This window comes from Aspergillus piperis (genome assembly GCF_003184755.1).
Source record: "Aspergillus piperis CBS 112811 unplaced genomic scaffold BO85scaffold_4, whole genome shotgun sequence".
NCBI lineage: Eukaryota > Fungi > Ascomycota > Eurotiomycetes > Eurotiales > Aspergillaceae > Aspergillus > Aspergillus piperis.
The window spans coordinates 2,056,723-2,081,420 of NW_020291594.1; the positions used below are offsets into that span (position 1 = coordinate 2,056,723).

The window sequence follows — 24,698 nt, forward strand, 5'->3', positions numbered from 1 at the left end:
CACATAATATTATCATATTAAGTGTTCAATCTTCCCAGTCACGGGTGGCTTTTTCTCTTTCATATATTGTTTTTATTATTTTGGGAGGATTACAACCAGAAAGAAAAAAAAAAAAAAAAAAAAAGTTTATGTGTACATAACAAGCCGAGCGATGTGCAACTAGGAGAATTTAATTCAATAGTAGGTTTTTTTTTTTTTTTTTTTTTTCTCTTAGTTTAGAGTTACTGCTGCTGATTATGGTTCACCGCACGTCCCGTGTTGCTTCTAAATATACATAAGAGTTTAAGTAGTTATCTGATAAGTAGTAGGGTTTATTATTTTTTAAAAATGGATTGATAGATTGATTGATTGATAGTTCCGTTTGCCGGAAACCTAAATAAGAAAAAACGTTAACTCTAAGTCTTTTTTTGGTGTTGGGGGGCGCGCACGAGTCATTAATGACATCAGTTTTTATTTTCTATCTCTTGTTACTATCTGAAGGATGAAGTGGGTGATGGTTATGGAGGGGAATGGGGGGTCTTGTGTATCCTGTTCATTATTGTAGTATATATGACTACTGCTCTCCTAAGTGAATGTGTCAATTTGTTACTGGTATACTGATTCAAAGTATCTCAGTCAGTCAATGTCAAGACGTAGGATTAAATTTTAAAATGTTTAGATAGATAGATACATCATCATGATAATCATCTTGTGTAAATGTAAATGGTATGCAAGTATGCAAGTATGTATGTTGAATGCAGATGAAAAGTTTCTAGTCCAGATTCGTTAGTTAGTAGTTGAAATCCATCCCATCCATTATACCTTCTTCCTTCAGCTAGTATCTCTTTTTTTTTTTCCCTCTCTCGCCTTTCGGTTTCTAGCCTTAGAGGCTTGAATCATTAATACTTTTTAAGTTTCAGTTTCGTTCCCACAGGGATAAAACCAGGATTTTTGCATGTATGTGAACTGAATGAAGAAAAAGTCCGAGGAAAGGATGCATTAAACTGCCTCCTTCGCCTCTTTCTCTTCCTCCCCCCTCTGCCTTTTCTGATCCTCCAAAACTGCCTGTCTGGCCTTTTCCTGCTCTGCGAGACCGGTCTTTGCAATGGTATGCGATTTACTCAGCACGACAGGCCTTATAAACAGACTTATGATAAGTCCTAATCCGGCCATCGCAGTATAGAAGATCCACATGCGACTCAATGCCAACGTATACGCTTTCAACACGACCGTCTTCTGAGCGCTGCCCAGGGACTTGATCAGCGTGCTAGCAGATCCTGAGAACGAGTTCTCGATGGACGTGGCCTTCGCCTCGCCGATCGCGGCAGCGACTTTGGGCATTTGCTCGTGGAAGACGTTCTGGTAGATGACTGTTCCCAAGACGATGGAGATGGCGGCAGACACCTGGCGCAGGAAACCGAAGGTAGCTGTTCCGGCGGCCATATCGGAGGGGTGGATGTTGGCTTGTAGAGCGACAAGCGGGGACTGGAAGAGCGGGCCGGTACCGATACCGCCGATGATCTGGTAGATGATGATGCGGGGCCAGGAGGCGTAGTACTTCAGGTCGATGAGGAGGCCGTAGCCAAGGGTCATGAGGGCGAAGCCGGAAATGATGAGTTCGCGGTATCGGCCGGTCTTTTTGATGACGAAGCCGGTGGCGGCGGAGAAGATGGAAAGACTGAGAACGGTGGGGAGGACGTAGACGCCGGACATGATGGGGCTGGCGAGGAGGACGGTTTGGAAGTATAGAGGTAGGTAGTAGGAGCCGGAGATGAAGACCATGCTGTGGCAGAAACAGAGGAGGAGCATCAGGACGTTGTGGGTGTTGTTGAATAGGCGGATGGGGATAACGGGGTAGCGAGCGAATTTCCATTCGTTGAGAACGGCGAGGCCCCAGGTGAAGACGCCGAAGACGATGAGGCAAATTACTGTTGGTGAGTCCCAGGGGTAGTTGACGCCGCCGAATTCGAGACCGAAGAGGAACATTAGTGTGCCGCCGAGCATGAGCATGTTACCGGTCCAGTCAATGGAGCGGATGCCAGCCCAGAAGGGCACCTTGCCAGTTTCAATCTTGAGGAAGAAGACGAGGATGACGAAGGAGACGCCGCCGATAGGGACTGAGGGTTGTTAGTTGAGTGTTAGGGCAGGAGGAAGAAGGGAGAGAGGGAGGCTTACGGTTGATGTAGAAGCACCAGCGCCAGGTTACATCTGTAGTGAAGGCACCGCCGACGATAGGGCCCAGTGCTCCGGCGATGGCCCATGTGGAGCCGAAGAGACCATAGTACATGGGGCGTTCTCTGGGGGTGTGTTAGCGCTGGGTCAGTGGAGGGCTAGTGGAGAGGTGTGACAGACCTGACACTGAAGAGATCGGAGACGCAGATATTGGCAAGCACGATGATACCACCGCCGCCTGCACCTTGAATGGCTCTGCCGGAGATGATCATGGGGAGGTTAATGGCCAGCGCGCAAATCAGACTGCCGACGAGGAAAAGGAAGTTGGCGATAAGAATGATGCGCTTGCGACCCCAGACATCACTGATCTTGCCCCATAAGGGAACACAGGCGGCGTTGGCCAACATGTATGATGACGCGATCCATGAGTAACCGCTCTCGGAAGCGTGAAAATGCGTTGCGATAGTAGGTAGGGCTGTAGACACGATAGTCTGTAGAGACAACAAGTGTGAGTAGATGTAAATGCGACGGCGCGATAAAGGGTCGTTACCATATCCAAAGCTGCTAGGAACAAGACAAGCTATATTAAAAGACCATGTGGTTAGCGATGGAGCCATCAGAAGCATGGAAAGGCAAGGGACATACACAAAGCGCAGTCATGACAACGACAATCTTCTTCTTCCCTAGCTTCTGCGCCTGCGACGGCACTCTATCCAACGGCGCACCAGCGCCAGCTTTCTCGTCGGACACATCTCCAGTCTCTTCAGGAGATGGTTGTTCTGTTGATGTCTGTGAGGGCGACCCGACAGGGTCGGGCTTCTCCGAACCATCTCTGGACGAAGAGCCAACATCAGATGGCGACATCTTCTCCGCATCTACCAGGACGTCCTTGTCCTGGTCGGCATGCTGCTGCTGCTGCGCGATACGATCATCCTCACGAGGAGGATCCTGAGTGACCGCCATGCTTGCAGAACTCCAGGGTGAGCCTGGAGGGAGAAACAGAAGTGAAGGAAAAAAGAATGACTCAACAGAAGCCGAAAGCTTGCTGTCCAAGAAAAGAATCGGGGGTGAGGAGAAGGAAATCAGACCCCTCAGAGTGGCGGATTAAACCGACGGTTGCAGCCAGTCTTAAAGTCTAGACTTTGGGAAAGGAAATCAGGGCGCAAGAGAGACCAGCTCAACTAAACAAATAAATTAAACTAGATAGCTAAGCTAGACCAGGCAGGAATCTGGCCCATTTAATAAATGATCCTTTTTCCAAGGAGAGAAAATTTTCCCCTGTCAATGCTCGCACTCGCCCTTAAGGCTCGGAGATAAGTTGAAACAGAAACCAACGACTAAAGCCATGCCCAAAACGGGCAAAAATGCTATCGATCTCGTGGGCGCCAAACGAACAAGGCTATAAGCATTCCCGAAAAAGCCACCCCACGGGCCACTTCAATCCATGGGCACGGGATGATAGTCAAGCAATCCCATGGAATGACATACAACAACTGAAAATTTGGGATAAAAATCCCGACTGCAGGAGGGAGAAATTTGGGGGGAAGGTAAGTTACACCGTTGGCACGCCCGGACATTTTTTGGGGTTTGTCTGCATGTCTGCATGCCTGAAAAACAAACAAATAAGACCTGTCACAATCCTCCTTAGTCTTTTTTCTTCTCCCCGACGATGATCTGCAATGATGCTCTCTATTAATCATTCAATCATGATGGAGCATCGTGGAATTGAGTCTACACCGCATCTTGACTTGCGTTTTACTAAAGCACCATGCAGCCAAGGGCATTGCAATTGCGCCCGATAGGGGGAAGTCTTGCTTCGCTTGAGAGTAGGAAAAACGAAAAGAAAAAAAAAGCCCATGTCATACTTGTTCGCTGTAGATTTCCCGGGTTTTGCTTGCGACAAAAGATGTTATGAGAAAATAATAAGGGTATAATGTACAAGTATAATTAGGGAGGAAACCCTGGAAGAATCCACCATATCGTCCATATCAAAACTATCCATCCTGAAGCTGGAGGATTTCTGCACCGACATTAGCAACCAACCATCCAACCTCATTCCACATAACCAGGGTGGGAACCGACTCACCAGTCAAGAATTCCTCGAAGCTCACCGTAATATAGCCGTCGCGATCATCATCATACCGCTTAAAGACGTCCGTCATGCGCCGCAGACTAATGCACGCCTGCACGAACAAATCGAAGCTCATGCCCTGTTTCGCCGGCCCATACGGAGGACCATTATTCATCTGCCGGCCTTTGTTCTCGAACGTCCGGAACAGCACCATCACAAATGGCTGGCTCAGCCGGTACCCGAAGGCCACCAGTGCATTCTCGAACTCGTACAGGCTAATGCGCCCGCTGCGGTCTTGATCGAACCGATCGAACAGCTCCCGCCACGCTGCAAGGTAGCGCCACAGTGCCACAAACTCGTCGAATGAGATCGTCCCGCTGTTGTTCCGATCAAACATGCGGATCATCATCTTAACGGTCTTGGGGTGAAACGATGTGAAGTCTCCGTTCACTAGAGCAGAGCCCAGCTCCATCTCTGTGAGTGTACCCGAATGAGATGTGTTCGCAGCGCGGAAAAGGGGGAATAGCTGTTGCGGGTCGTCGTCGGGAACTGCCAGCGCGCCATGGTTCGGCGAGTTGGGCGGACGCGACGCGGGCGGCGGACGATTGCGCACTGGCTGGCTAGGAGGCGGCCCGAAGCCGTAGTTCTGCGGAGGAGGAGAAGGGTGTAGTGGGTGAGGGCGTTGTTGTTGACTCGCTGGAGGAACGTTTGCCGGCGACCGTCCACCATGCGGGGCCTCCATGGGAGGACGCTGACTCGGTGGTGCGCCGTAGCGCTGGGGATGGGGATTGCCGGCACTAGAAACGGGGACTCGAGGTGGGACGCCGCTGGAGGGAGGGTGAGGAGACGGGCGAGAATGCTTCTGGTGGTGCGAGTTGCTGGATTGCATGGCACCGAGCATTTGCGCTACCTAATTGTCATAGACCGAGTTAGGAGGCGCGGGGCATTCAACCAGGCAGACAAAGAACCACTCTCGAGAAGAAACTACCGCACCTGTTCCGGCTCTGCATGCCTGTATCGATTTATGACTTGTTAGCGACCCCATTCATCACTTTTGATTAACCTCCAGAGGATTGTGACTCACGCTGGCAGCGCATCGGGGTTGTAGGACTGGTTGTATGCCATGGCCGCGGATCTGACGTAACTGACGCCGGGCGCAATCCAGCGAGGGGCAGAATGAAAAGGTAAACGCCCAGTTACAAAGGGCGGGGTATGAAAGGGGAGAAAAAGAAGGGAGAGAAGGAGAAGAAAGAAAAAGATGGGTTGGGATCAAAAGGAGGTCAGGGAGAGCGATGGAGAGATTAAGTTCTGTTCCATGGGCTGCTAGTCATTAACGAACAGATTGTTTTTGCGGCCTTGGGAGCGGAGCCGTGGGGCGGCGGTTCAGCAGGAGTCGCCAAGCGGAGATGCTCAGGCACCGCTTCAACTAATAAACTTGTCCTGCCACCCCTGCAAGGAGGCTGTGTATATACCTCTACAATGAGGAGGCAGCAACAATTGCTTCAGATAGAAATAGTCCGTCGCCAGTGTAACCTTACCCTCTTGACAGCCGCAATGGACGGTCCGCAACCAAACACTGGCATGCCCGACCGTTCTCAGCCCTATACTGGAGGCTTCTTTATTTGTTCCGGAAATGCTTGGCCCACTGGTTCCTCTTCCATTCGCGGTGGAGCCTGGCCAGCGTCTGTTCGTCGGGGAAGGTCTCTTTCCTATCAAATTATGGTCTGGTATGGTCTGACTATGAATATCACCCATCAGTCACGCTAGCCAGTCATTCATTCAATTGGCCCCGTGCAGGAAGGCGTAGACGTATCGCCCCGGCTAGTGAAGATTAAGCGCTTTTACCACCCCCTGATTGACTCCTTCAGCCCCTCGGATTGCTCCTCCAGCTCGTTCATGATCTCCGTCCACGCTCTCGCCTGGAACTGCTTTCCTTCCGCTCCCGTTGTCAACGCCACGGATTCACTGCCCTAACATTAGCAACCCTGCCACAAAGACAACACGTAGAAATATCACAGAAGAGAAACCACTTACTCTAGATATCCATCACTCCGCCAGCACTTCCCATGCGACTCCACCCCCTGATAAGTGGCACTGACCAACGACCGGCTCCCTTGCTCCGCCGTGCGCGCAAATAGCTTATAAGCCAACCACGTCGCCCATCGCTCGTAGAATCTACTGTATTGCCGTCCAAGAGACGAGACACAAAACCCAGGGCTTACAGTGTTGATAATGACCGGCACAGTGCCATTCTCATTCCGAACCAGACCAGCTACCGTCTTGAGAACATACTCCAGGAGAAGCTTCGATATACCATACTGCTTGGGGCCTTTGAAGGTCTGCGGGCTATTCAGATGCTTTAATAATGGCTGCACCGTCCGAAGACTCTTGGCCTTCACGCGCACGAACTGTTGGCTGGACACGACCGTAAGATGAGCCGGGTCGGACAAGGAGGAGCTACTCCTTAGTTTCGGAAGGAGCAACAGCGCCAACAGGGAAGTGGATAACGTATTGACCTGCAATGTTTCCTCCCATCCCTCGGGCGATACGCCGAAATCTCGGTTCCATATTCCGGCGTTTAGTAACGCAATGTCCAATTGGTGCAACTCCTCGTTCACCCGGTTTGCGAAACTCTTGACGCTCTGGAAGCTGTTCATTTCCAGCTGCCATACTTGAATCACTCCTTGTCTGTTTGTAAGCTTCTCAAGCTCCGTCTTGGTCGCTTGGCCTCGCTGGAGGTTCCGGCTCCCTATAATGAGCGACTCCACCCCGAGATTGAGGAGCTTGACGGCGGCCTCGAACCCCAGTCCGGATGTGGCTCCGGTCAGGATGACCGTTTTTCCTGCGAATGAAACCCCACTGGGGTCGACCGGAGGGGTATACTGGGTGCGTAGTAGACGAAGGAGGCTAGCCATGATGCAGTTAATCGGCACGCGACAGAACCCTATACAATCCAGGGAGGATAGAAGGACGGCCAGTCATTGATGTAGCCCAAAGGAGCTGACAATCGACACAGTCAGGCCGATCAATTAATCAAGGCTGAACAGGGATGCGTCTTCGAAGGATCGGATCCAACCCAACCCTGCATAAAGTTGAAGATAGTTGAATTCAATTGATTAGCGATCCGCCATGGACGATAGCTGCCAGGGCGGTTTAGCTTGAGCTAAGGCCGGGTCCGGCGTCTGGGCCGCCCCGCAGCAATACTCGACGCGGCTTTACGAGTACGAGCAGTTTCTGCAGTCCGCCAAGGTCCTCAGCAGAAAGTTTGCCGTTGAATCCGGTAGTGACAGGCGGTTCCTAATTTTTCCCGTTCGCAGATATATACCCGTATGAACCATATGAGGCTTGGAATAAAGCAACTAGAATTCTGGGGATAGTGCTTAGTTTTTAGTATTAGAAGAAATGGAGAGCGAATGAGAAAGCAGGAAAGTGGCAACATCCTTTGGGCGCGGATCAGGTCAGGGGACCTCGCAAACAATGCAAACACGCAGAGGCCTTTCTTGCGACTATCTGGCTCAGTTGTTCGCCATTTGCAATTCTAGACTGACAAATCTGGGGTATTTGCTGCCTTCAAAAGCAGTCGTATTGTTTCTACTGCTTTCTTTGGAGTGCGCTTTCTTAGACAACTAAAAGTCAAAAGACCTTCCTCCCTATAAAATACCAACTTCTTCCCCCCTACCCATCAATATATATCCAACCAGCAAACTCGAATGAGGGGTAATATATAGTACCCCGCAGACCAGCCGAATTATCCACACCGACAAAGATCATCAGGCAAAAGACCATACCAAAACTCACCCCCAAATATAAGTTACGCTATGGTGTCTAGCGAGGAAGCCGAGCACCATGTCCTTTCATCCGAAAAGGGCTGGCGCGAAAACTTCCCCGACGGCGACCTCTGGGTGTTCGGCTACGGGTAAGCCTATCAGGTCCTTGAACGCGATTGGCGCGGTGATTATCCCATGACCGGGTGACGGTGGTGGCTGACCCTTTCTTCTTTTCTTGCTGCCAAAAGGAGCTTGATTTGGAAGCCTCCGCCGCATTTTGGTATGTTGATGTTGTTCTGGAGAGATAAGAGGGTCGTAGGGACCTTGGTTGATTCAGAGTAAATTGGTTGTTAATTATCGTTGGGGTAGATCAGCGTGTTCCGGGTTATATCAATGGCTATGTCCGACGGTTTTGGCAGGTATGTTGTTGACTATGTCATTGTCTGTTCCATGATGTTTGCTTGTTTTGTTTATGGATGATGTCGACTGGTGATGATGATGCTAACTGAGTCATTTTAATCATAGGCTAGGTATGTCTGAATATGCTTTCAAGCTGCGAAAATCTAATTATTTCAGCACAATAGGCTAACACGCAGGACAGTAACGACCACCGCGGCACGAAAGAGAACCCCGGACGGGTATTAACAGTGATTGACCGGGAGTTCTGGGAAACTCTTGATGATCCGGTATGATTCCTTTGCTCCCTTCTGCGCCTGCACATATCCTGTTCCTCTGGTCAATTATCTCACAAGCCACCCCTCTAAACAGCTAGCACACCATGAAACCTCCGCAACAGCTACAGTCTGGGGGGTAGCGTACCACATCCCTGCCAGCCACGCCAATGAAGTCCGACAATATCTTGACATCCGGGAAATCAACGGCTACTCTGACCACTACACGCCGTTCCACCCGGTCCTGACACCCCAGGGAGCTAGATCTACTGACACCTCGGACTGTCCCGCCACCCCCATCACCTGCATGGTTTACATCGGCCAGCCCAGCAACCCGCAATTTCTACGTGACCCGGCACAGCGTGAACAACAGGCGGTGGCCGAGGTGATCAGTCGCAGCGAGGGTAAGAGTGGGAAGAACGCGGAATACCTATTCATGTTGGAGAAGGCGCTCGAGGGGCTTGGGTTCGGGAATGCTGAGATGCATGTCACCGACCTAGTGCAACGGGTTAAAGCGCTTCAGAACGAGGAAGAGGTGCGTAGGGAAGAGGAGCAGGCTGAACGGGACTTGGAAGAGTCGCTGCATCCATCGGCGCGGGAAGCACATGAACGGTTCCCGCCTGCTGAGTAGACATGTCTGAATAAGAATATAGAGAGATAGAGATGATGAGATTGGGATAGATCATGACTTGGACCTAGATTGATTCCAAATTCAGGATAGAGCACTGATTGCTTTCGCTGGATCACTTTCCCACCGGCCTCAAACCAGGTGTTAACATAAGCCGGATTACATACATGTCAACCATGACCCGAGTAAACGACGTCAGAAACAATTGATTTAAAGCCACGCGATGCGAAACCATATCAAACCACGAGAGAGATGTCATTATCGCAATGATCTGGCGTGAGAGGGGAAAACAATAACGGAAAGAAACAAGAGATAGGGGTCGTTTCGTCGTAAGTCACCATCATAAAAGCTGGGTAGCATGCGCCCGGGGTTTTATCCCATACTTTATGTCCGAAGGGACTAACAGCAGCTGACATGCGAGAAAGAGGGAAGAAAATCGTGAAAAGAAATGAAGAATAGGACAAGAGACCGGTCCGTAGTAAGCCATCGGCAATGCTATAATAGCTTGCGCAGCTTACTCTGCAGCCTCAGGCTCCTGCTGCTGGGAACGCCAGCCTGCTTTTTATTAGCTACAATATGAAATTTGGAGGGGAAAAAGAGGGCCTTGATGCCAGTGCCCACTAGGGAGATAGAAGAGAAAAACTCACCGCCGCCGTTGTAGCCACGGTTGTAGCCACCGCGTCCGTGGAAACCACCACCACCACCCATGCGCGGTCTCGACTCCGAGGCTTTGTCGACACGGATGACACGGCCGTCGAATCTGAAATTTGTCAGTGTTTGGAAATGAAACACTTAGATGTCTTGCTTACTCCTGGTTGTTCATGGCGTTCATGGCAGCGTCGGCCTCAGCATCAGAGGCGAAGCGGACGAATCCGAATCCACGGCTGCGGTGGGTGTCATGGTCCTTGACGACAATCTGAGTTTGGTCAGTACGAGCATAATGATGGAGAACTTTCATTGCTCCGCGAAACATGGATGACCAACGGCTTCTTCGATTGTTCCATATTGCGAGAATCCCTCACGGAGGGTATCGTCAGTGGTGTGCCAGGCAAGGCCGCTGATTTTGGTCAGTATGCTATTGGGGCCGGGTGGCCAGAAAGGAAAAAGAATTGACAGACCCGATAAAGAGCTTAGACATTTTTTATTGAGGTTTCCTACAACGGAGCTGGAAACTATTCTGGTAGTAAGCACCTGCGGAATGAGGATGTCACAGCGAGAATGAGGGGTTGGATGCGATGGTTTCTTTGACAAAGTAGTCACGTCGAACTTTGAGAAAATTTCACAACAGCCGACCAAAGAAGAGACCTAAGAATGTAGACGGAGGAAGAAAAAGCAAAAGAAAGTGGGAGAGAGAGAGGATGAAGGGAATGGTTTTAAGAGAGACGACAGCAGACCCTGGAGGGTCCTCTCCACGACGGAGATTCAGTGAGACCGTTGCAAGTGACTCCACCAAGCATGAAACTAAAACATACTGCCAAGGGAAAGACGAAGAGAAAGTAGACTGACCTACCTGATTTGCGAGTGGTGCTTGGAGTTTGAGTAAGGGATGGAGGGGTAGTTGTAAACTAAGGAAGCAGTTCTGCAGAACCGGGACCAGGAATGGGGGGTAGTTTTAGGGGGGATTTAGTTTTGTAGGAACCGGTGAGAATGATGAAGAAGAGGAAAACGCGGCTGGCAAAGCGGGGGGGAAAAACGGAAAAAAAAAAAGAGGGAAGAAGGGAAGAGGGAAGAGCCTGGCGTGCTCGAGGCTCTAAGGGAAGGGAAGAGAGAGCATCAGGGCTGTTTGTCTTAATAATGCAAACCAGCGATGGGATTGGAGACGCTAAAGACTCATGCCCGGCGCACCTCCGTTCCCCTCCTCTCTTGGAAAATTATTGGAAAATTGGGGGAAAAAATGTTGAGATGTCTACCGGTGGCTGCAGCCGTTGCACTGGGATCACATTTCGCCGTAGAGTCTGATGGGTGGATATTTACTTCAAGTTGGTTTGGCGACCTTCCATCAAGGCGCTTGGAACTACTTACTATCCACCCTACTTGGATGGCGGACGATGGAGTCTGGTTTTGAGGATGCAAGAACCGGAAACCAGGCCGGCACTGAAAGGGAGCTAAGGACCAGAGTCGGCTAGGTCTCTATGCATGGCGCCGAAGCTCAAGGACACAACGGGTGTCAATTTGCAGCTCCCGTTGACCGACGAAGAACTACTTATGTCCCCGGATCCTCGTCGTAGGGCTGTTTAAGATGCCGGACATGGCCTATCTTTCGCTGCACGGACGCTGCTGTTCAACCAACCCAACAGCTTGTATTGCTGGCATTTGAAGTTGTTACTTACACATGCCGGGAGCATAGACTGGCACTCGTCTGGTACCTGCCAGCTATCTATCTAGCTTATCTGACAGGCCCGGGTCTTCACTACTAAGCAGTTCCCGGGTAGAAGTATTCACTGGACGAAGCATTCTAGCTACTGGTGGGGCCAGACCTGCACCGTGCTTCTTTCTATTCACCACACTCTCTCATACCCACCTCCCTCAATTGTTCTCCACTGGCTTCTTTATTGACTATCAGAATCTGTCTTGGAACTTGATGCGCTGCATGCTTTTCAGCTGCACCCCAGGAGTTTGAATTTGTTCAGCAAGTGCGAGCAGCGCATGGACTATGTCCAAGCCCCAAATATGAAGGTAGTGTTACCTTCCACCTTTTCTTCCTCTACCGTCAATCTTGTTTTTGCATCCTCACTCACGGTGCTTCATCCTTCACCCTGAGAGCTGCCTCGATATTCTAGGGCCTCACCAGGATGGGTGACATCACTAATGAATACCGTGTGATCATCGATCAAGATGGCCGCGCAGTGGTCAAGAACCCTATAGGTGCTTACGATAATGTACCACATTCAGGATGGCAGCCATCTGTTGATAAACGGACATCCGAGATCAAGAAATGTGCCAGGAATGCCCGCGCGCACAAGACGAGCATAACAGAAGCAGCTCCTGACGACGGCGTGGCGGTGACAGGTGTTGTATAGGACAACAGGGCATCGGCCAAAAGAATGGCAGCCTTGCGTATCAACCAACCGCTGCTCGCTCTGCAGCAATCAATGCAGCATCTCTCTGATGAACTGAGGCAATCGGAAATTAGTGTCCATGAAACATCATGGTATGCAGCTGACAAGGCAAAACCACAAACTCCGAGGAATCCTCTAAGGATGTACTGCGGAGAGCTCGAGGACTGCAGAAATCCGTCATCATGCTGACAGCCTACTTTTGAAATGTCTTTCCTGCGCAGTATTGAGTTCTATACGCATCACGTTTGAGACTCCATGCTCCCATCGATATTGTCGTAGGTACACAACAAGCTAATCGACGAAGACCCCCTTTATTGAAGGCCCAATTTCATCTCCCTATTGCTGCTGCATGTCTATCCCTTTGACTTTACCTCTTAGATAGCTGGCGATAACCGGAGGGTAAACGAATGGAGCGGCAGGATATCACCTGCCATTCCCCAGGCACAGCATGTAGTTGACCCCCATTTTGCAAGGGTACTTCTCAGAGTACAAGATATACCTCTAGCGGAGATACAGCAAAAAGCTGTTTTGTGTTGCTGAAGATATAGCGCCCTTGATCGGGATTGGAAAGTCCCCAACCACCTTGATACCCCCGAGATATCACTGCTACGTGTTAAATACAAAAGTGAAGTGAAAAATAGGGAGATACGATGTAACAAGTAGGAGACTTATAGAATAGAGATACTCCACAATAGTCTCATTGAAAAACACATGTTATACCATCTCGGATTCTCCGATTCTCCTTCCCACCTTAAATCTATATCTAGTGGTCATGTTCGGCAACCGCGACATCATCTGAAGCAACAGTGACGCTAAGCGTTGGTCGAGATGTCGTCGGGGAGCTCCTGCCCGCACACACACACACACACACACACACACACAACCCACAACTCTAACTACATATCCCCTCAAATCACTGCCCACAGCCCCATCTCTTACCAGCTTACACAACATGGCTCAAGTTGGTTCTAATCCGCTACGGCACTCCGATCTCTATAACAGAGTGCAGGACTGGATAACTAAATCAGATGCCGCGCACAATAGCCACGAACCGCGAGATACAAGCTCTCTACGCCACCGTAAGTCCCATTCATCATTACCAGTATCTGAAGCCTCAAGTGCATCTCTGATAATTTGCAGCTCCTTCCTATTACCTACAACCAGTGTCTTATGCCTTCGACAAAGATCGATATGAAGAAATAAAGAAAATGAACGCGGAACCTGAGAACATGCCAGCCAGTTTCGCTGAACGACAGCCAGGATGGCTTGGATGGGAGAATTATTACGCTGAAAGAGGAGGCGTCACTGTATGTTATCCCTCTGCGCGAAAATTACAGCAGGCTCGTGTGGGTCAGGTGGCTTCACTCGAGCCAACAGGATCCCAACAGCCAGTTGCATCGTCAACAGCAAATGATCCAGCAACGTCTTCAAACTCCGAAGAAAGGGGACATCACCGATATGAGCGGCAGCCTCGACACAGAACAAAGACTGACCGATACGAGTACAAGGTTCAGGATAAGAAGATCAGCGAACGCCCTGGTTCGAAGAAGAGAACATTCAACGACACCTTTCATGCTCCCAACGTGCCCTGTGATCGTCTGACTGTAAGTGACATGCTGCTGGGCCTTGTATGAGATCGCTAACACCGTAACAGCTGAGCCAAAGGCGTACAAGCGGGATTTTCAAAAGAGGGAAGGCATCATCTCCTATCAGAACCCGCAGCCGCGATCCCTCGCTAGGTTTCTTGGGATTCGATACGATCGCGAACACAGATACCATGAGAGCCAGCTCTGGCTCTGATTTCTCTGAAAGCGACTTCCTTGCTAAAAGAAATACCAATAGCGCTACCCTAATGAGACTGATTGACAGTTCTCCTCGAGATGTCCATAGAACGAGCTCATTAGGGAGCAGTTATAAGAGTGATGTCTCGGACACCGCCTCTACAGTCGCCCTCTATCTCTCACGAGAGTTGCCCAGAGCAGACCACATTGTCACCGAGTCCTTGGAAATGAATGCCACCTCAGAGCCTGCTACAGATAGTTGCATGTCTGCTTGTGGTAACTCGTCAAGTAGAAATGCTGAGGTGCACATTGAAGAGCATCCAAACTCCCTCTTGGCTAATCAATATATCATTGATGACAAAAGCATAGAGGAGGGCCAATACTGCTCCACTAGGCTTCAAGACGGTGTCTCACAAAAGTGTAAGCATTCTGATACCATGAGGTCGAATGATGTCACAGAAAGGCCTTCTGATGAAGACAAAGTGGGTGACCAGAAGATTAAGGAACGAGGAACAGACGGGAATATTGCTGCGGCTCGTGTGCACGATAGTACAATCAACCAGTCTGCCTTGCCCAATACCAGCAAGTGTCGGCAGCCAACCTCGGAGCCTCGCAGCAGATCTGTAGCTGATACTGAAGACTTTGACTATGAAGGAGTAATTGGTGCCAAACTCCGAGGAACAATCACACCAAGCTACAATCAACTCTCTTGGTCTCTAATTCATGGCAGTAGTAGAAAGATGTCCGTGATGTCCGATGTCGGTATTTGTGGCGAGAACCCGCAGGGTCATCAGAGTCAAATTAGACAGAGGATCGAGGAGCCAGATTATGAGAGCCTGGACTTCACAGCTTTTCCTGAAGCCAATGACTGCGGCTCAGATATGGCGAGTTTGATTGACCTGGAGGAGTGGGAGACAGCATCTATCATTGTTGATATGGATACAGAGCTTGACACCCAGGTCTTGAGTATGCCGACCTCGAGCGCAGCCAATCGCAACATTACGCAGGAAATTCAGGAACGACTGGAGGCCACACAACTTGGCACAAGTATTCTGGGAGAAAAGCCGCACTATTTGTGGGAGGCAAGGCTTGAGAGACCTTCAACTGCCTTGTGTTCGACCGACAGCATGCGAGACACCCCATCAACTGTGAAAGAAAGCCAGATGAGAGACGCAAGTCAGCTGCCAATTCATGATGATGAATCGATAGAATCAGAATCCAGGACCACCTTCCGTCCGGGACCCTGGCTGGAGTCGCTGTCACGACGAAGGGGTGGGGCCATTGGAATAGGAAATGGCCGCTTGGACCCCACTGATGGGCTTGGGACATTTTGGCAGCAAAGAATGGGTTACTGATAAATGGCTGTTGGGGGCCGTTATTGCTCACTTGCTTTATTGGACGATTTCGCTTTGTTATTGCTGACTACTCGACACGACGAAGTTTTTCATGTGTACTAAATGTTGCAGATCCTCCAGGATACACAATATACCCCTTTGCTGTTGCTCATTCAGCATGCCGAGACTTGGCCGGCCCCGGTAGCACAGATGGGTGCCAGATCGATTGACCATGCAATAATTGAGAGACAATAATTAATCCGGCTGGCCTCGTAGGCAGGCGCAGCAGCCCTTACGACGCATGAATGAATTGCGATCGACGACGTAGCGGCCGACCTTTGCTTTTTCGGCCGCAGTAGCGTGGGATAGTAGTGGTACACAATCAAGAAACTCAATAATGGGGCTTCCCTTGGGACAGTTGAGTAGTTAGTAGTCCCGACAGTATGGTTGCTTTGTTTGAACCCCTGACTTGTATCACCTCGTGTCTATCATCGTCAGTTTAGGGATCCCCGACACACTGGTTCTGTTATACCTGACATGCAGGGATGGAGCAATTAGCGTAGATTACTCCAGTCAGTCAGCTAGCAAGCCCTTGGAATAGGCAACGAAAACAACGTAGGCAGAAAGCGCGAGCATTACTACTAACTACTACGTAGTAGGTATTGAGGTGACTGGGATGAGGATCCTGCCGTGTGTTGTCTTGCCCTACTGTACTTAATACACCTTACTACTACCAATATTACTTAGGCCTACTAAGCAGGGTATAATATATGCAATGTAACGTCGTTAGATGGAGAAATTGGATTGATCTATCCATCCATCCATCACGCTACGGAACCATCCCCCCGGGTCCGCCCTTTCCCCTTTTTTCCTTTCCTTAGGAAAGACGGTATAGATAATAAGTACTTACTTACTAGCTATAGGAGTAAGAGTTATATATGTATGAGGTTCTGGATTTGGTATGGATTGGCTATGAACTATGGCTGTTACTTACTAGTGGGTTTCTAGTTCCGCTGTCATTGATACCTGACGGGGTTTGATGAGGGTTGGTTAGTTAGGTAGGTAGTCTCGGGGACTGGGCATCAAGGCGTTGATTGACTGATTGATTGATTGATTGGGTTTCGGGGTGATCATGATCATGATGATGATGCTGGTGATGGCGATAGGTGATCTGCTCTGGGTGGGGTTGTGCACTTGCGTCAAGTGGTTCTCAAGTAGGATGGCTCTGCTTACCATGTAAACTGCTTTTTACTCGTTGACAGCGAAATTAGAAGTAGTAGATCACTGTAGATGACGATGATAACACGAGAGAGAGGCAATCGACAATCGAACTTCGATCGATCTAATTCCCCATCAATGACACAGACCAGCCACGTCGCCAAAGTGTGCACAGCCCACGAGAGAGGCACAGAGAGAGAGATCAGACCACACCCAGCGTACGAAAGGATTAGTATCTAGTACATGCATTAGCCCAACCCCAAGTAGAAACACCGGCGCTGACGATCCCGGACCCGACGATCTGGCACTGAGCATGGGAAGAGATGCAATGTAACAACGTTCCTCTTTCCCCGTCATCCATTATCCCCCTGATTAACCAGGCTAGCTGCGGGAAACCGTTAGTGTTTTTGGTCTGTGTGTGTGTGAAGCCCGAGGGAATGGGTTACCTTTCAAGACATACATGCATGTGGCAGATAGTTTAGTTGGATAGTTAGATGGTGCGGTTGCTGATAAGGGTGTAGTACTTCATGATGTGTGGTTGCACATACGATATCCCCTTTTCCCATCAGTCCTCTATCTATCTTGCTCCTCTGCGCTAGTGCCCATCACCGTTAGTTTTCTATTTTCGGCTGGAGGTGGTACTGCTGCTGCTGCTGCTGCTGCTGCTGATGAAGCTGTGGTGTGTTTCTTTTCTTTTCTTTTCTTCTATATGTTTGGCTGCAGATCAGGGTTTGGATTGCGTGGCGTGGATGGGCAGGGCACACAAACAGGCGAGATGGGCTGTGTCATTCGAGGGGTATGTGATACTTCTACAATTAGTACTGTGAGGGGTAATCTCTTTCAGTTGCATTAGCGCAGAAGAAGTTTGAGCGTTGCCTTTGCCTTACCTTTACCTTGCAGTAGGCTGATCCGGGCTGTTGGGTCTTTTTTCTGTGTGTCTTGTTTGGTCTGTGGGGGTCTAGATGAGAGGAAGAGGGGAGGTGACGAATGTGCGTGAGTGAGTGAATGGTGGGAGGTTATGCGCTAGAAGGGGGGTGTACTACTACTACTACTACTTCTATTAGTATATAAGATGTGTTTGCTAACCGCTTGTATGGACATTGAGTGTTTTGTGACAGCGTCAGTGTTTCTTCTATATATTTACTGCTGTATCTCCCTTTCAACACGTCTACACATATTCTATCATAAAGCCTTATCGAGCAAAGAATCACCATCATGTCTTCCAACCGATTGACTGAGCAAAACCGCTTCATCCACGATCAGACCATCATCAATCATGTCAGTCTATGACCCTTCACCACCATTATATGACACCTCTAATATAAGTATCCAGGACTCCAAGCAGACCCTCAACCAAACCCAAGACAATACCCAAAAGCAGAACCAGATACCATCCTGGCTCTCAACACTCATATGCTCTGAACGAATGCACAAGCTCAACGCTCAATTGGCTCTCGACATCTCCAGCAATAACACTGCCAATCCCACAAAAGACACAGACATCGACATCGATGCAGACATCCAACACATCACCAATGTCCTCTCATCGCTTCCACCCCACGATCCTCTCTTCTCTCGCTTCAAGCTATTGGAAGATATCCTCAGTACACAGGTACACAACCGCCAGGAAACCGATGACTCAAACCCCATCCCTCTAGAACGCTTCCTCACGCCCGGATGCAGTGATCCGTACTACATTGTGGAGAGGGCGCTAGAGGAGCTAGGCATCCCGTTTGGGAGTCTGGAGAGTGGTGAGGTCAGAAGAAACATGGCGAGGGAGAACGTTGAAGCTGCGAGGGAGGCTGCGATGGGCATGGGGGCGAATAGTGTGTGTGAGGGGAGGGTGGGTAGGACTATCTAGTCAGTTCTTCGGTCATGACTGGGTCAGGCGAACTGGTTTTGTTTCGTTTGTTATGTGGTTAGGGGATATGGCTTGCGCGGGCGAGTTAGGGTTTGTTATTCTGGGTAGATGGGTTTCTTTGCATGCGTACATGTACTCTGGGAGTATATAAATGATTGAATGAGATATACTTTGCTTTGCTGCGTGATATATTTGAATGGTAGTAGTATTACTAGATGTCAATGGTATTTGTGATAGTATTTGGAATTGGGTATATTATACTAAGGAAAGTCAGATCATGCATGTAGTATGCATGTATGCTATGCCATCACCACCACCACCATTCATCAATCAATCAATGAGTAGTCCCCACCACATTCCTCACACATAAAGAAAGTATAAAACAGAGCAGAACAAATATATAAATAACACCAAAACCAACAAAAGAAATTCAACAAATCTACCCCACCCCCTTCATAAAACACAAACCCATACTCCTCTTCCCCAATAAGAGAGGAAACAAACAAAGAAAGAAAGATGCTTATATCGGGGCCATTGCCTCCACAGCTCCCGTCCCCTTGAACACACCAGGTTTGGTAACCACGACTTCAACCGGGTACTTCCATTCCATGAATCTGGTCCAGCCTGTGCCATCATCCATTAGCAGATGGTCTTCACATTATCCCTCCCACACACCAAAACCAGAGAAAGTAGGGGTATACGTACTCCAATAAGCACACTTCCTACCCAAGTACTTCCCCACAAAAGGCACCAGCACCATCGTCAACAACAACTCTAATTGCTCGATGCTTTCGCGCCATTCTTCTTCGGCGTCCGAGTAGTCCGAGTCGAGGGAATCGAGATCCGATGCGGAGGTGGATTCGGAAGGGAGGGAGGCGACATCGTCATCTGAGGCGGAGGAGTAGTGTTTGTCTTGGGAGGAGACCATAAAGGCGGAGGTGCTGAGGGAAGCGGAGGGGGAGGGGGAGGCCATCTTTTGTGATTCTGGTTGGATCCGATGATATACTTGGGAGATTGTGGTGTATGCTAAAGAAGGAGAAGAGAGTAATCAAGCAGGGCCTGCCACCGCCTGACGAATGTTATGGCATAAAATAATATAATCAATCAAGAGGATGAAGCTATACACACACAGACACTAGCTCGTTCGGTGAACCTAGTTATGGTCTGATGTAATCCAGGGGAGAGACACCGACAGACAGAGATCTCACGTGCCAGGATCACAATACCGGACGGTAATGGCAATACAAACTTGACTCATTATAGTCACGTGCCAGGAGCCCGCGATAACAGCGATTCTTCGCCATCGAGTCAGCGCAACAACCAAACTTCGAGATTCAACCAGCTCAAACCACAATCCCTAGAGCAATTTCCGTCATCTCTCGCGAACCTAACAAGCAATCTATCGGAATATCTTGTCCTGGTGGGAAGTTGAGAAACGCTCATTCTCTTCGATAAACAAAAAACGGCCAGCCCAAATATGGCGGAGACTGTACGTCACACCCCCGTTTTCCCTTTACCGATCGGTTTCCCTCCCACATTTTCTTCATCACATTTCGCCGTGGGACCATCTCGACTCCCTCCGCTTTTGCTTTCTTGAAGCACCACCTCCACCCCCGTGTTCTTTTCCCTCTATATACCCATTACCTGTTGTGCAACGCTCGGACGCGATTTCTGCGGATCGAGCTTCACACTGGTTGACCTTTCTTTAGTGTGTTCCAGCGCTTCTTTTTTGGGTTTTCTGTTTCGCCCCTCCCGCTAACGTGTGTTTGGGCTGGTCCGGATTAGCAGGTTGAACCCGCTCCCCAAAAACAACGCAAGTCCGTCGCATTCAGTGAAGGCGCTGTCATTATGGATACCAACGGCGAAGTGACGGAGGCTGCTCCGGTTGTTGAGAAGCCGGTCGCTGAGACTGAGGGTATATCTATCTTTCTTCCCTTATCCTCTCGTGGATATCAAATCTGATACTGACCTCTACATTCTAAACCCACAGACAAGGCCGTCGACGAAGTTACCGAACTCTTCAAGGGTCTTTCGAAAAAGAAGAAGAGCAAGAAGCCCAAGGACACCGAGGGCGGTGATGACGAGACCCCCGCCGCCGACGGCGAGTTCGACCCCTCCGCTCTGAAGAAGAAGAAGAAGAAGCCGAAGAAGGTCGACGCTGGTGATTTCGAGGCCAAGCTCGCCGAGGCCGGTGTTGCAGAGAAGGACGGTGCCGTCGCCGAGGAGAAGGAAGAGGTCGTCCCCGAGGGAGACCACGAAGCTGGAACCGGTATCTGGGCTCACGACGCCGCGCAACCCATTCCCTACTCGCTGCTTGTGTCCCGATTCTTCTCCCTCATTCAGAGCCACCACCCCGATCTGTTGTCCAGCGGTACCAAGTCGTATAAGATCCCGCCGCCCCAGTGTCTGCGTGAAGGTAACCGTCGTACGATTTTCGCCAACATTGCCGATATCTGCAAGCGCATGAAGCGGTCCGATGATCACGTTATGCAGTTCTTGTTCGCCGAATTGGGTACCAGTGGTAGTGTCGACGGTAGCCGTCGTCTGGTTATCAAGGGTCGTTTCCAGCAGAAGCAGATTGAGAACGTCTTGAGAAGATACATTGGTATGTTCAACAGCCTGGTGCTATATCCCCATTAAAAAAACACCAACGATACTAATTCCCTGCAGTCGAATACGTCACTTGCAAGACCTGCCGCAGTCCCGACACCGAGCTCAACAAGGGTGAGAACCGTCTATACTTCGTCACCTGCAACTCTTGCGGTTCTCGTCGTTCCGTCGCCGCCATCAAGACTGGTTTCCGTGGACAGGTCGGCCGCAGAAAGAGACAGGGTTAAATGGGTTAATGGAATTTTTGTCAAAGGGGGAGAAGGATCCATGGAGGAAGCTACTACCATGGTGTCTTCGGTGGTATCTTCTGGCGCGGTTATGATATGTTTCCCCCGCCTTTTTCGTATACAAAGACTTCTTCTTTCTTTTTTTCCTTATCCTTTTTGCATTCCATCTCTTATGTGAACATGTGGATGATGAACGTTGTAGGATCGATCGATCCATTCTTGGCTTTCGATGGTTCGGTTTCAGGGTGCAAGGGATACAAAAAAAAAAAAAAGGGAAGAGGCGAGAGAGACGAAGTGAAGATTTCTTAGCATGGCATGATAGGTAAATGGATTGGTATGACCTTACTCCGATTTCACGTATGCTGGCGACATGGCAGATGAAGCAGAAATTGTGCTGGACTTTGCTTCCGCCTTGAAAAAGCGGTCGAGCCTGCCAGAGTCATGAAAAGCTACCCAAAAGAAGTGACAGAAGATATCCAATTTTGTGACTATGCAGAATGATGACTTCGTAGAAAGCACATGAGTAGATACAAATACGTGTCAGGTATATAGCAGGGTAATTATATCAAGCCAAAGCAGCCAGAAGAATAGAAAACCAAAAGGAAAAGACAGCTATTGTGGTAAGCCCACCAGATCATCAGGTCTGCGTGTTCAGCTTTTGGCGATACTGGTGCCCAGATGGGCAACGAAGGAGGACACGTTACGTGTCTGCATGTATACAGTGCCAGGGCCTGTAAATCTACATGCAAGACCCTCGCCTGCACTCCAGTTAGAAATGATACCACCCGAAGCAACTCGTTCAATCTTGTAGCGGCAGTTCCAGGCCACCAGGTGGCCGTTGTTCACGTAGTACGTCTCATCATCGGCGAGCTATAATCACATTAGTTTGGCTCATCACTCATTGCTCAGAGCTACGGGAGGCAAATCCACATACTTCTTTCTTGACAATTGCTCCGAAGCTCTGCATCCATACCAATCCGGAGCCGGTGAACTTGAACACGATAAAACCCTCGCCGGAGAACACACCCTTCATAAGACCTTGAGTTTTGAAGTTGATGTTAACGCCGACCGTACAAGCGAGAAAGGCGTCCTTTCCTACGGTCCACTCTGTATTGCCGTCCAGACGGATGATAGTGACATCTCCTAGAATAGATGGGGCAAGTAGGAGTTCACCAGGACCGGTGTATGTTGACCGGGCCAATTGGCCTCCTGCAAGGGCTTTCATCCACCCAAAAGAAAGCGAACCTCTGAGGGACATAGAAGGAGACATTGCGATCATGATTCCTGTCGTATGAGAGGTATTATTAGTATCTTGTAGTGTACATTAAGGTTATGTTCACATACCGGGTCTCGCCTGGATGGGACACCCCACCGCCAGCTGAATGGTCAAGAGAGTGTTTGTGTCTCGATGACTGACCCTGTAGCTGCCACCGTTGAAAGTCCCTACATCGTCCGCATATGTTGAGGTGGCTCCTACGAAGTGTTTTGGGGCAATTCGGCTGGCAAGAGTCGCATCTGTATGCGCTCGTGTGAGGCCTGGCCCTGGTGTAGGTGCTTGCTGGGCTTCCGATGAACTGAACATCGTCGCGTTGGCAGCGAATGACCCGCCGTTCTCAGCTGCATAGAAAGCCTTCTCATTTATCGGTGGGGTTGACGGGCCTTGTGGAGAAGAGATCGGTGAAACATCTGCCTTCTCATCATTTGAAGGTATAGGCTGCTGCGGAGGCGGGGGAAAGCTGAAGTTTGGAGGAATGTTTGGAGGGGTTTGGGATGGAGGCTGATATGCTACAGGACTTATTAGCTAGATGGCGCAAGATGTTTATCCGGGATACGTTACCGGCGCCATTCGGTGGAGCTACACGATGAGATGGTTAGCATTGAGCGGCAATGATGCATGAGAGGGTTAACCCACGAGGAAAAGTAGGCGCTTGGCTTGGAGGAGGTGGATAAACAACTTGTTCGGACATTGTTCCTTCAGTCAATTACTGCTCCTAGGTCTATAATAGCTATGAGTAACCGGCGCGGTATATTTCGCATTTACCGGAACTTTGAGAGCAATAAACGCTAATCAATACATATGTACGGAGAAACTTGCCTTCAATAGTCGATTGCTGCGAATCCTGGATCCTAGATAGGACGTGCGGGGTGAAGATGCCTCAAGTAAAAAGGAGACAGCGAAAGCAATTAGGAGAATTTTCTTAGCTGCAAAGTTCTAGAAGACAGCAATACAATAGTAGGTCGTTCAGCGCATTGACTGACGAAGAAAGAAGATCCAAGGCATTTAGAAAAAGCTGGAAGAACTGGGAGCAGAAACTCCCAGTTTAAATTATCGGGAGCAAGCATGGCTATCAACGTTGAGGAGATGGATCGGGAGGAGCTCTGGTCGCAAACCAAGCAGAGCTACTGCATGGTGATCGCCGTCGGCGCTTAGAGAAGGCCTCTGATAGCCTCGAGGTGTGACACTCGAGGGGGAAGCCGGCGCTAACAAATACCATTGGCTGGCGGACTAGTGCGTCGGAATAAGGCAAGACCCAATCCAAGGTGGAATCCAGAGAATGAATACGTCTCTGTCAGTGCGATGAGGGGAAGAACTGGGGGTGGAGAGCAGATTGGCGCTTGGCCCTCACAAAGCGCCTTCCCAACCTTTGTGTGGCTGTGAAGTAACATCACTTCGACAGCGCGATCGAGTACATCACGGAAACATATCAAAAACCAAAGCCTTATTCGTACATTGCAATGCCGTGGAGTCATTGATAGTGTATTGGTAGACTATGGTGCTTTTTCATGCTCTTGACCCTGAGTATAACCTCTTGTCGCAAGTCTATGTACTTGTCTGTGAGTTCCCGGTCTTAGATGCGGCTTCCAAGAGTGCTAAAACATCTAAGCGATTCCTTTGACGGGCCTCATCAAAGGCATTCGCGCCGTTGTTGTCCGTTTGATAAATATCGGCCCCATTGTCCAGCAATAGGCGGATGATATCCACGGACGCGTAGTTGTAGACAGCCAAAGTCAATGGGGTGCAGCCGCAGTCATCCTGAACGTTAATCCTTGCTCCATAATTTAAGAGCAGCTCGACCATTTCTTTTTGATCATCCGCCGAAGCATGAGTTAGAGGTGTCCTGCCATCTCCTGCGACATTATCGATGTATCCACCTCTGTTAAGAAGCAGACGTACGATGGCCAATTGATTCTGGCGAACAGCAAGGTGTAGAACACTAAAGCCTTGCCTGTCTTGTCGGTCGATCTTTGCTCCTCGGTCAAGGAGCAAGCGAGTAATGCGCTCATCCCCTTGACCGGCAGATATACCAAGTGGGGTTATA

General features: G+C 49.5%; 9 protein-coding genes across 9 annotated transcripts; 4 read left to right on the forward strand and 5 right to left on the reverse strand.

Moving 5' to 3' along the window:
• Positions 1-616: 616 nt before the first annotated feature.
• Positions 617-3,285, reverse strand: BO85DRAFT_392851 (MDR family MFS transporter). Its single transcript, XM_025656857.1, has 5 exons — positions 2,797-3,285; positions 2,702-2,731; positions 2,332-2,642; positions 2,155-2,276; positions 617-2,096 (listed from the first exon to the last, which is right to left on the reverse strand). Exons 1-5 carry the CDS (start codon positions 3,112-3,114, stop codon positions 979-981), a joined length of 1,899 nt encoding a protein of 632 aa, XP_025518662.1. The 5' UTR covers positions 3,115-3,285; the 3' UTR covers positions 617-978.
• A 636-nt stretch (positions 3,286-3,921) lies between these two features.
• Positions 3,922-5,597, reverse strand: BO85DRAFT_447323 (calcium binding modulator protein). The gene is made up of 4 exons (XM_025659700.1): positions 5,307-5,597; positions 5,216-5,234; positions 4,238-5,132; positions 3,922-4,171 (listed from the first exon to the last, which is right to left on the reverse strand). Exons 1-4 carry the CDS (start codon positions 5,345-5,347, stop codon positions 4,146-4,148), a joined length of 981 nt encoding a protein of 326 aa, XP_025518663.1. The 5' UTR covers positions 5,348-5,597; the 3' UTR covers positions 3,922-4,145.
• Positions 5,598-6,026: 429 nt separating this feature from the next.
• On the reverse strand, positions 6,027-7,306 carry BO85DRAFT_238009 (putative short-chain dehydrogenase/reductase family protein). The gene is made up of 2 exons (XM_025654812.1): positions 6,257-7,306; positions 6,027-6,187 (listed from the first exon to the last, which is right to left on the reverse strand). Exons 1-2 carry the CDS (start codon positions 7,135-7,137, stop codon positions 6,064-6,066), a joined length of 1,005 nt encoding a protein of 334 aa, XP_025518664.1. The 5' UTR covers positions 7,138-7,306; the 3' UTR covers positions 6,027-6,063.
• A 725-nt stretch (positions 7,307-8,031) lies between these two features.
• Positions 8,032-9,291, forward strand: BO85DRAFT_467205 (gamma-glutamylcyclotransferase; the record flags this gene model as incomplete). Its single annotated transcript, XM_025662173.1, has 5 exons — positions 8,032-8,138; positions 8,238-8,269; positions 8,359-8,408; positions 8,586-8,675; positions 8,758-9,291. Exons 1-5 carry the CDS (start codon positions 8,041-8,043, stop codon positions 9,289-9,291), a joined length of 804 nt encoding a protein of 267 aa, XP_025518665.1. The 5' UTR covers positions 8,032-8,040.
• Positions 9,292-9,802: 511 nt separating this feature from the next.
• BO85DRAFT_485872 (RNA recognition motif domain-containing protein) lies at positions 9,803-10,426 on the reverse strand (the record flags this gene model as incomplete). Its single annotated transcript, XM_025663345.1, has 5 exons — positions 9,803-9,843; positions 9,936-10,048; positions 10,098-10,204; positions 10,273-10,345; positions 10,407-10,426. The coding sequence occupies 5 exons, from the start codon at positions 10,424-10,426 to the stop codon at positions 9,803-9,805; spliced, it is 354 nt and encodes a 117-aa protein (XP_025518666.1).
• Positions 10,427-13,299: 2,873 nt separating this feature from the next.
• Positions 13,300-15,483, forward strand: BO85DRAFT_416513 (uncharacterized protein; the record flags this gene model as incomplete). Its single annotated transcript, XM_025657735.1, has 3 exons — positions 13,300-13,426; positions 13,488-13,951; positions 14,002-15,483. 3 exons carry the CDS (start codon positions 13,300-13,302, stop codon positions 15,481-15,483), a joined length of 2,073 nt encoding a protein of 690 aa, XP_025518667.1.
• A 2,412-nt stretch (positions 15,484-17,895) lies between these two features.
• Positions 17,896-18,541, forward strand: BO85DRAFT_509736 (uncharacterized protein; the record flags this gene model as incomplete). Its single annotated transcript, XM_025664510.1, has 2 exons — positions 17,896-17,958; positions 18,014-18,541. 2 exons carry the CDS (start codon positions 17,896-17,898, stop codon positions 18,539-18,541), a joined length of 591 nt encoding a protein of 196 aa, XP_025518668.1.
• Positions 18,542-19,149: 608 nt separating this feature from the next.
• Positions 19,150-21,378, forward strand: BO85DRAFT_457548 (translation initiation factor eIF2 subunit beta; the record flags this gene model as incomplete). Its single annotated transcript, XM_025661528.1, has 6 exons — positions 19,150-19,230; positions 19,474-19,528; positions 20,261-20,301; positions 20,360-20,456; positions 20,532-21,146; positions 21,212-21,378. The coding sequence occupies 6 exons, from the start codon at positions 19,150-19,152 to the stop codon at positions 21,376-21,378; spliced, it is 1,056 nt and encodes a 351-aa protein (XP_025518669.1).
• Positions 21,379-21,812: 434 nt separating this feature from the next.
• Positions 21,813-23,372, reverse strand: BO85DRAFT_238706 (AIM24 family protein). Its single transcript, XM_025654813.1, has 5 exons — positions 23,291-23,372; positions 23,216-23,233; positions 22,723-23,155; positions 22,313-22,662; positions 21,813-22,248 (listed from the first exon to the last, which is right to left on the reverse strand). Exons 2-5 carry the CDS (start codon positions 23,222-23,224, stop codon positions 22,030-22,032), a joined length of 1,011 nt encoding a protein of 336 aa, XP_025518670.1. The 5' UTR covers positions 23,225-23,233; positions 23,291-23,372; the 3' UTR covers positions 21,813-22,029.
• Positions 23,373-24,698: the final 1,326 nt, after the last annotated feature.

Bases quoted from the DNA above. Each gene is read 5' to 3' on its own strand.
- BO85DRAFT_447323 (XM_025659700.1), bottom strand. From the start codon at position 5,347: ATGGCATACAACCAGTCCTACAACCCCGATGCGCTGCCAGC. The intron at 4,172-4,237 runs GTGAGTCGGTTC...ATGTCGGTGCAG, and splicing joins CTTCGAGGAATTCTTGACTG to AAATCCTCCAGCTTCAGGAT.
- BO85DRAFT_238009 (XM_025654812.1), bottom strand. From the start codon at position 7,137: ATGGCTAGCCTCCTTCGTCTACTACGCACCCAGTATACCCCTCCGGTC. The intron at 6,188-6,256 runs GTAAGTGGTTTC...ATGTTAGGGCAG, and splicing joins CGGAGTGATGGATATCTAGA to TGAATCCGTGGCGTTGACAA.
- BO85DRAFT_392851 (XM_025656857.1), bottom strand. From the start codon at position 3,114: ATGGCGGTCACTCAGGATCCTCCTCGTGAGGATGATCGTATCGCGCAG. The intron at 2,732-2,796 runs GTATGTCCCTTG...CTTTTAATATAG, and splicing joins TTGTCATGACTGCGCTTTGT to CTTGTCTTGTTCCTAGCAGC. The intron at 2,643-2,701 runs GTAACGACCCTT...TTGTCTCTACAG, and splicing joins TCCTAGCAGCTTTGGATATG to ACTATCGTGTCTACAGCCCT.
- BO85DRAFT_238706 (XM_025654813.1), bottom strand. The intron at 22,663-22,722 runs GTATGTGAACAT...CTCATACGACAG, and splicing joins TCCCATCCAGGCGAGACCCG to GAATCATGATCGCAATGTCT. The intron at 22,249-22,312 runs GTATGTGGATTT...ATGTGATTATAG, and splicing joins GAGCAATTGTCAAGAAAGAA to CTCGCCGATGATGAGACGTA.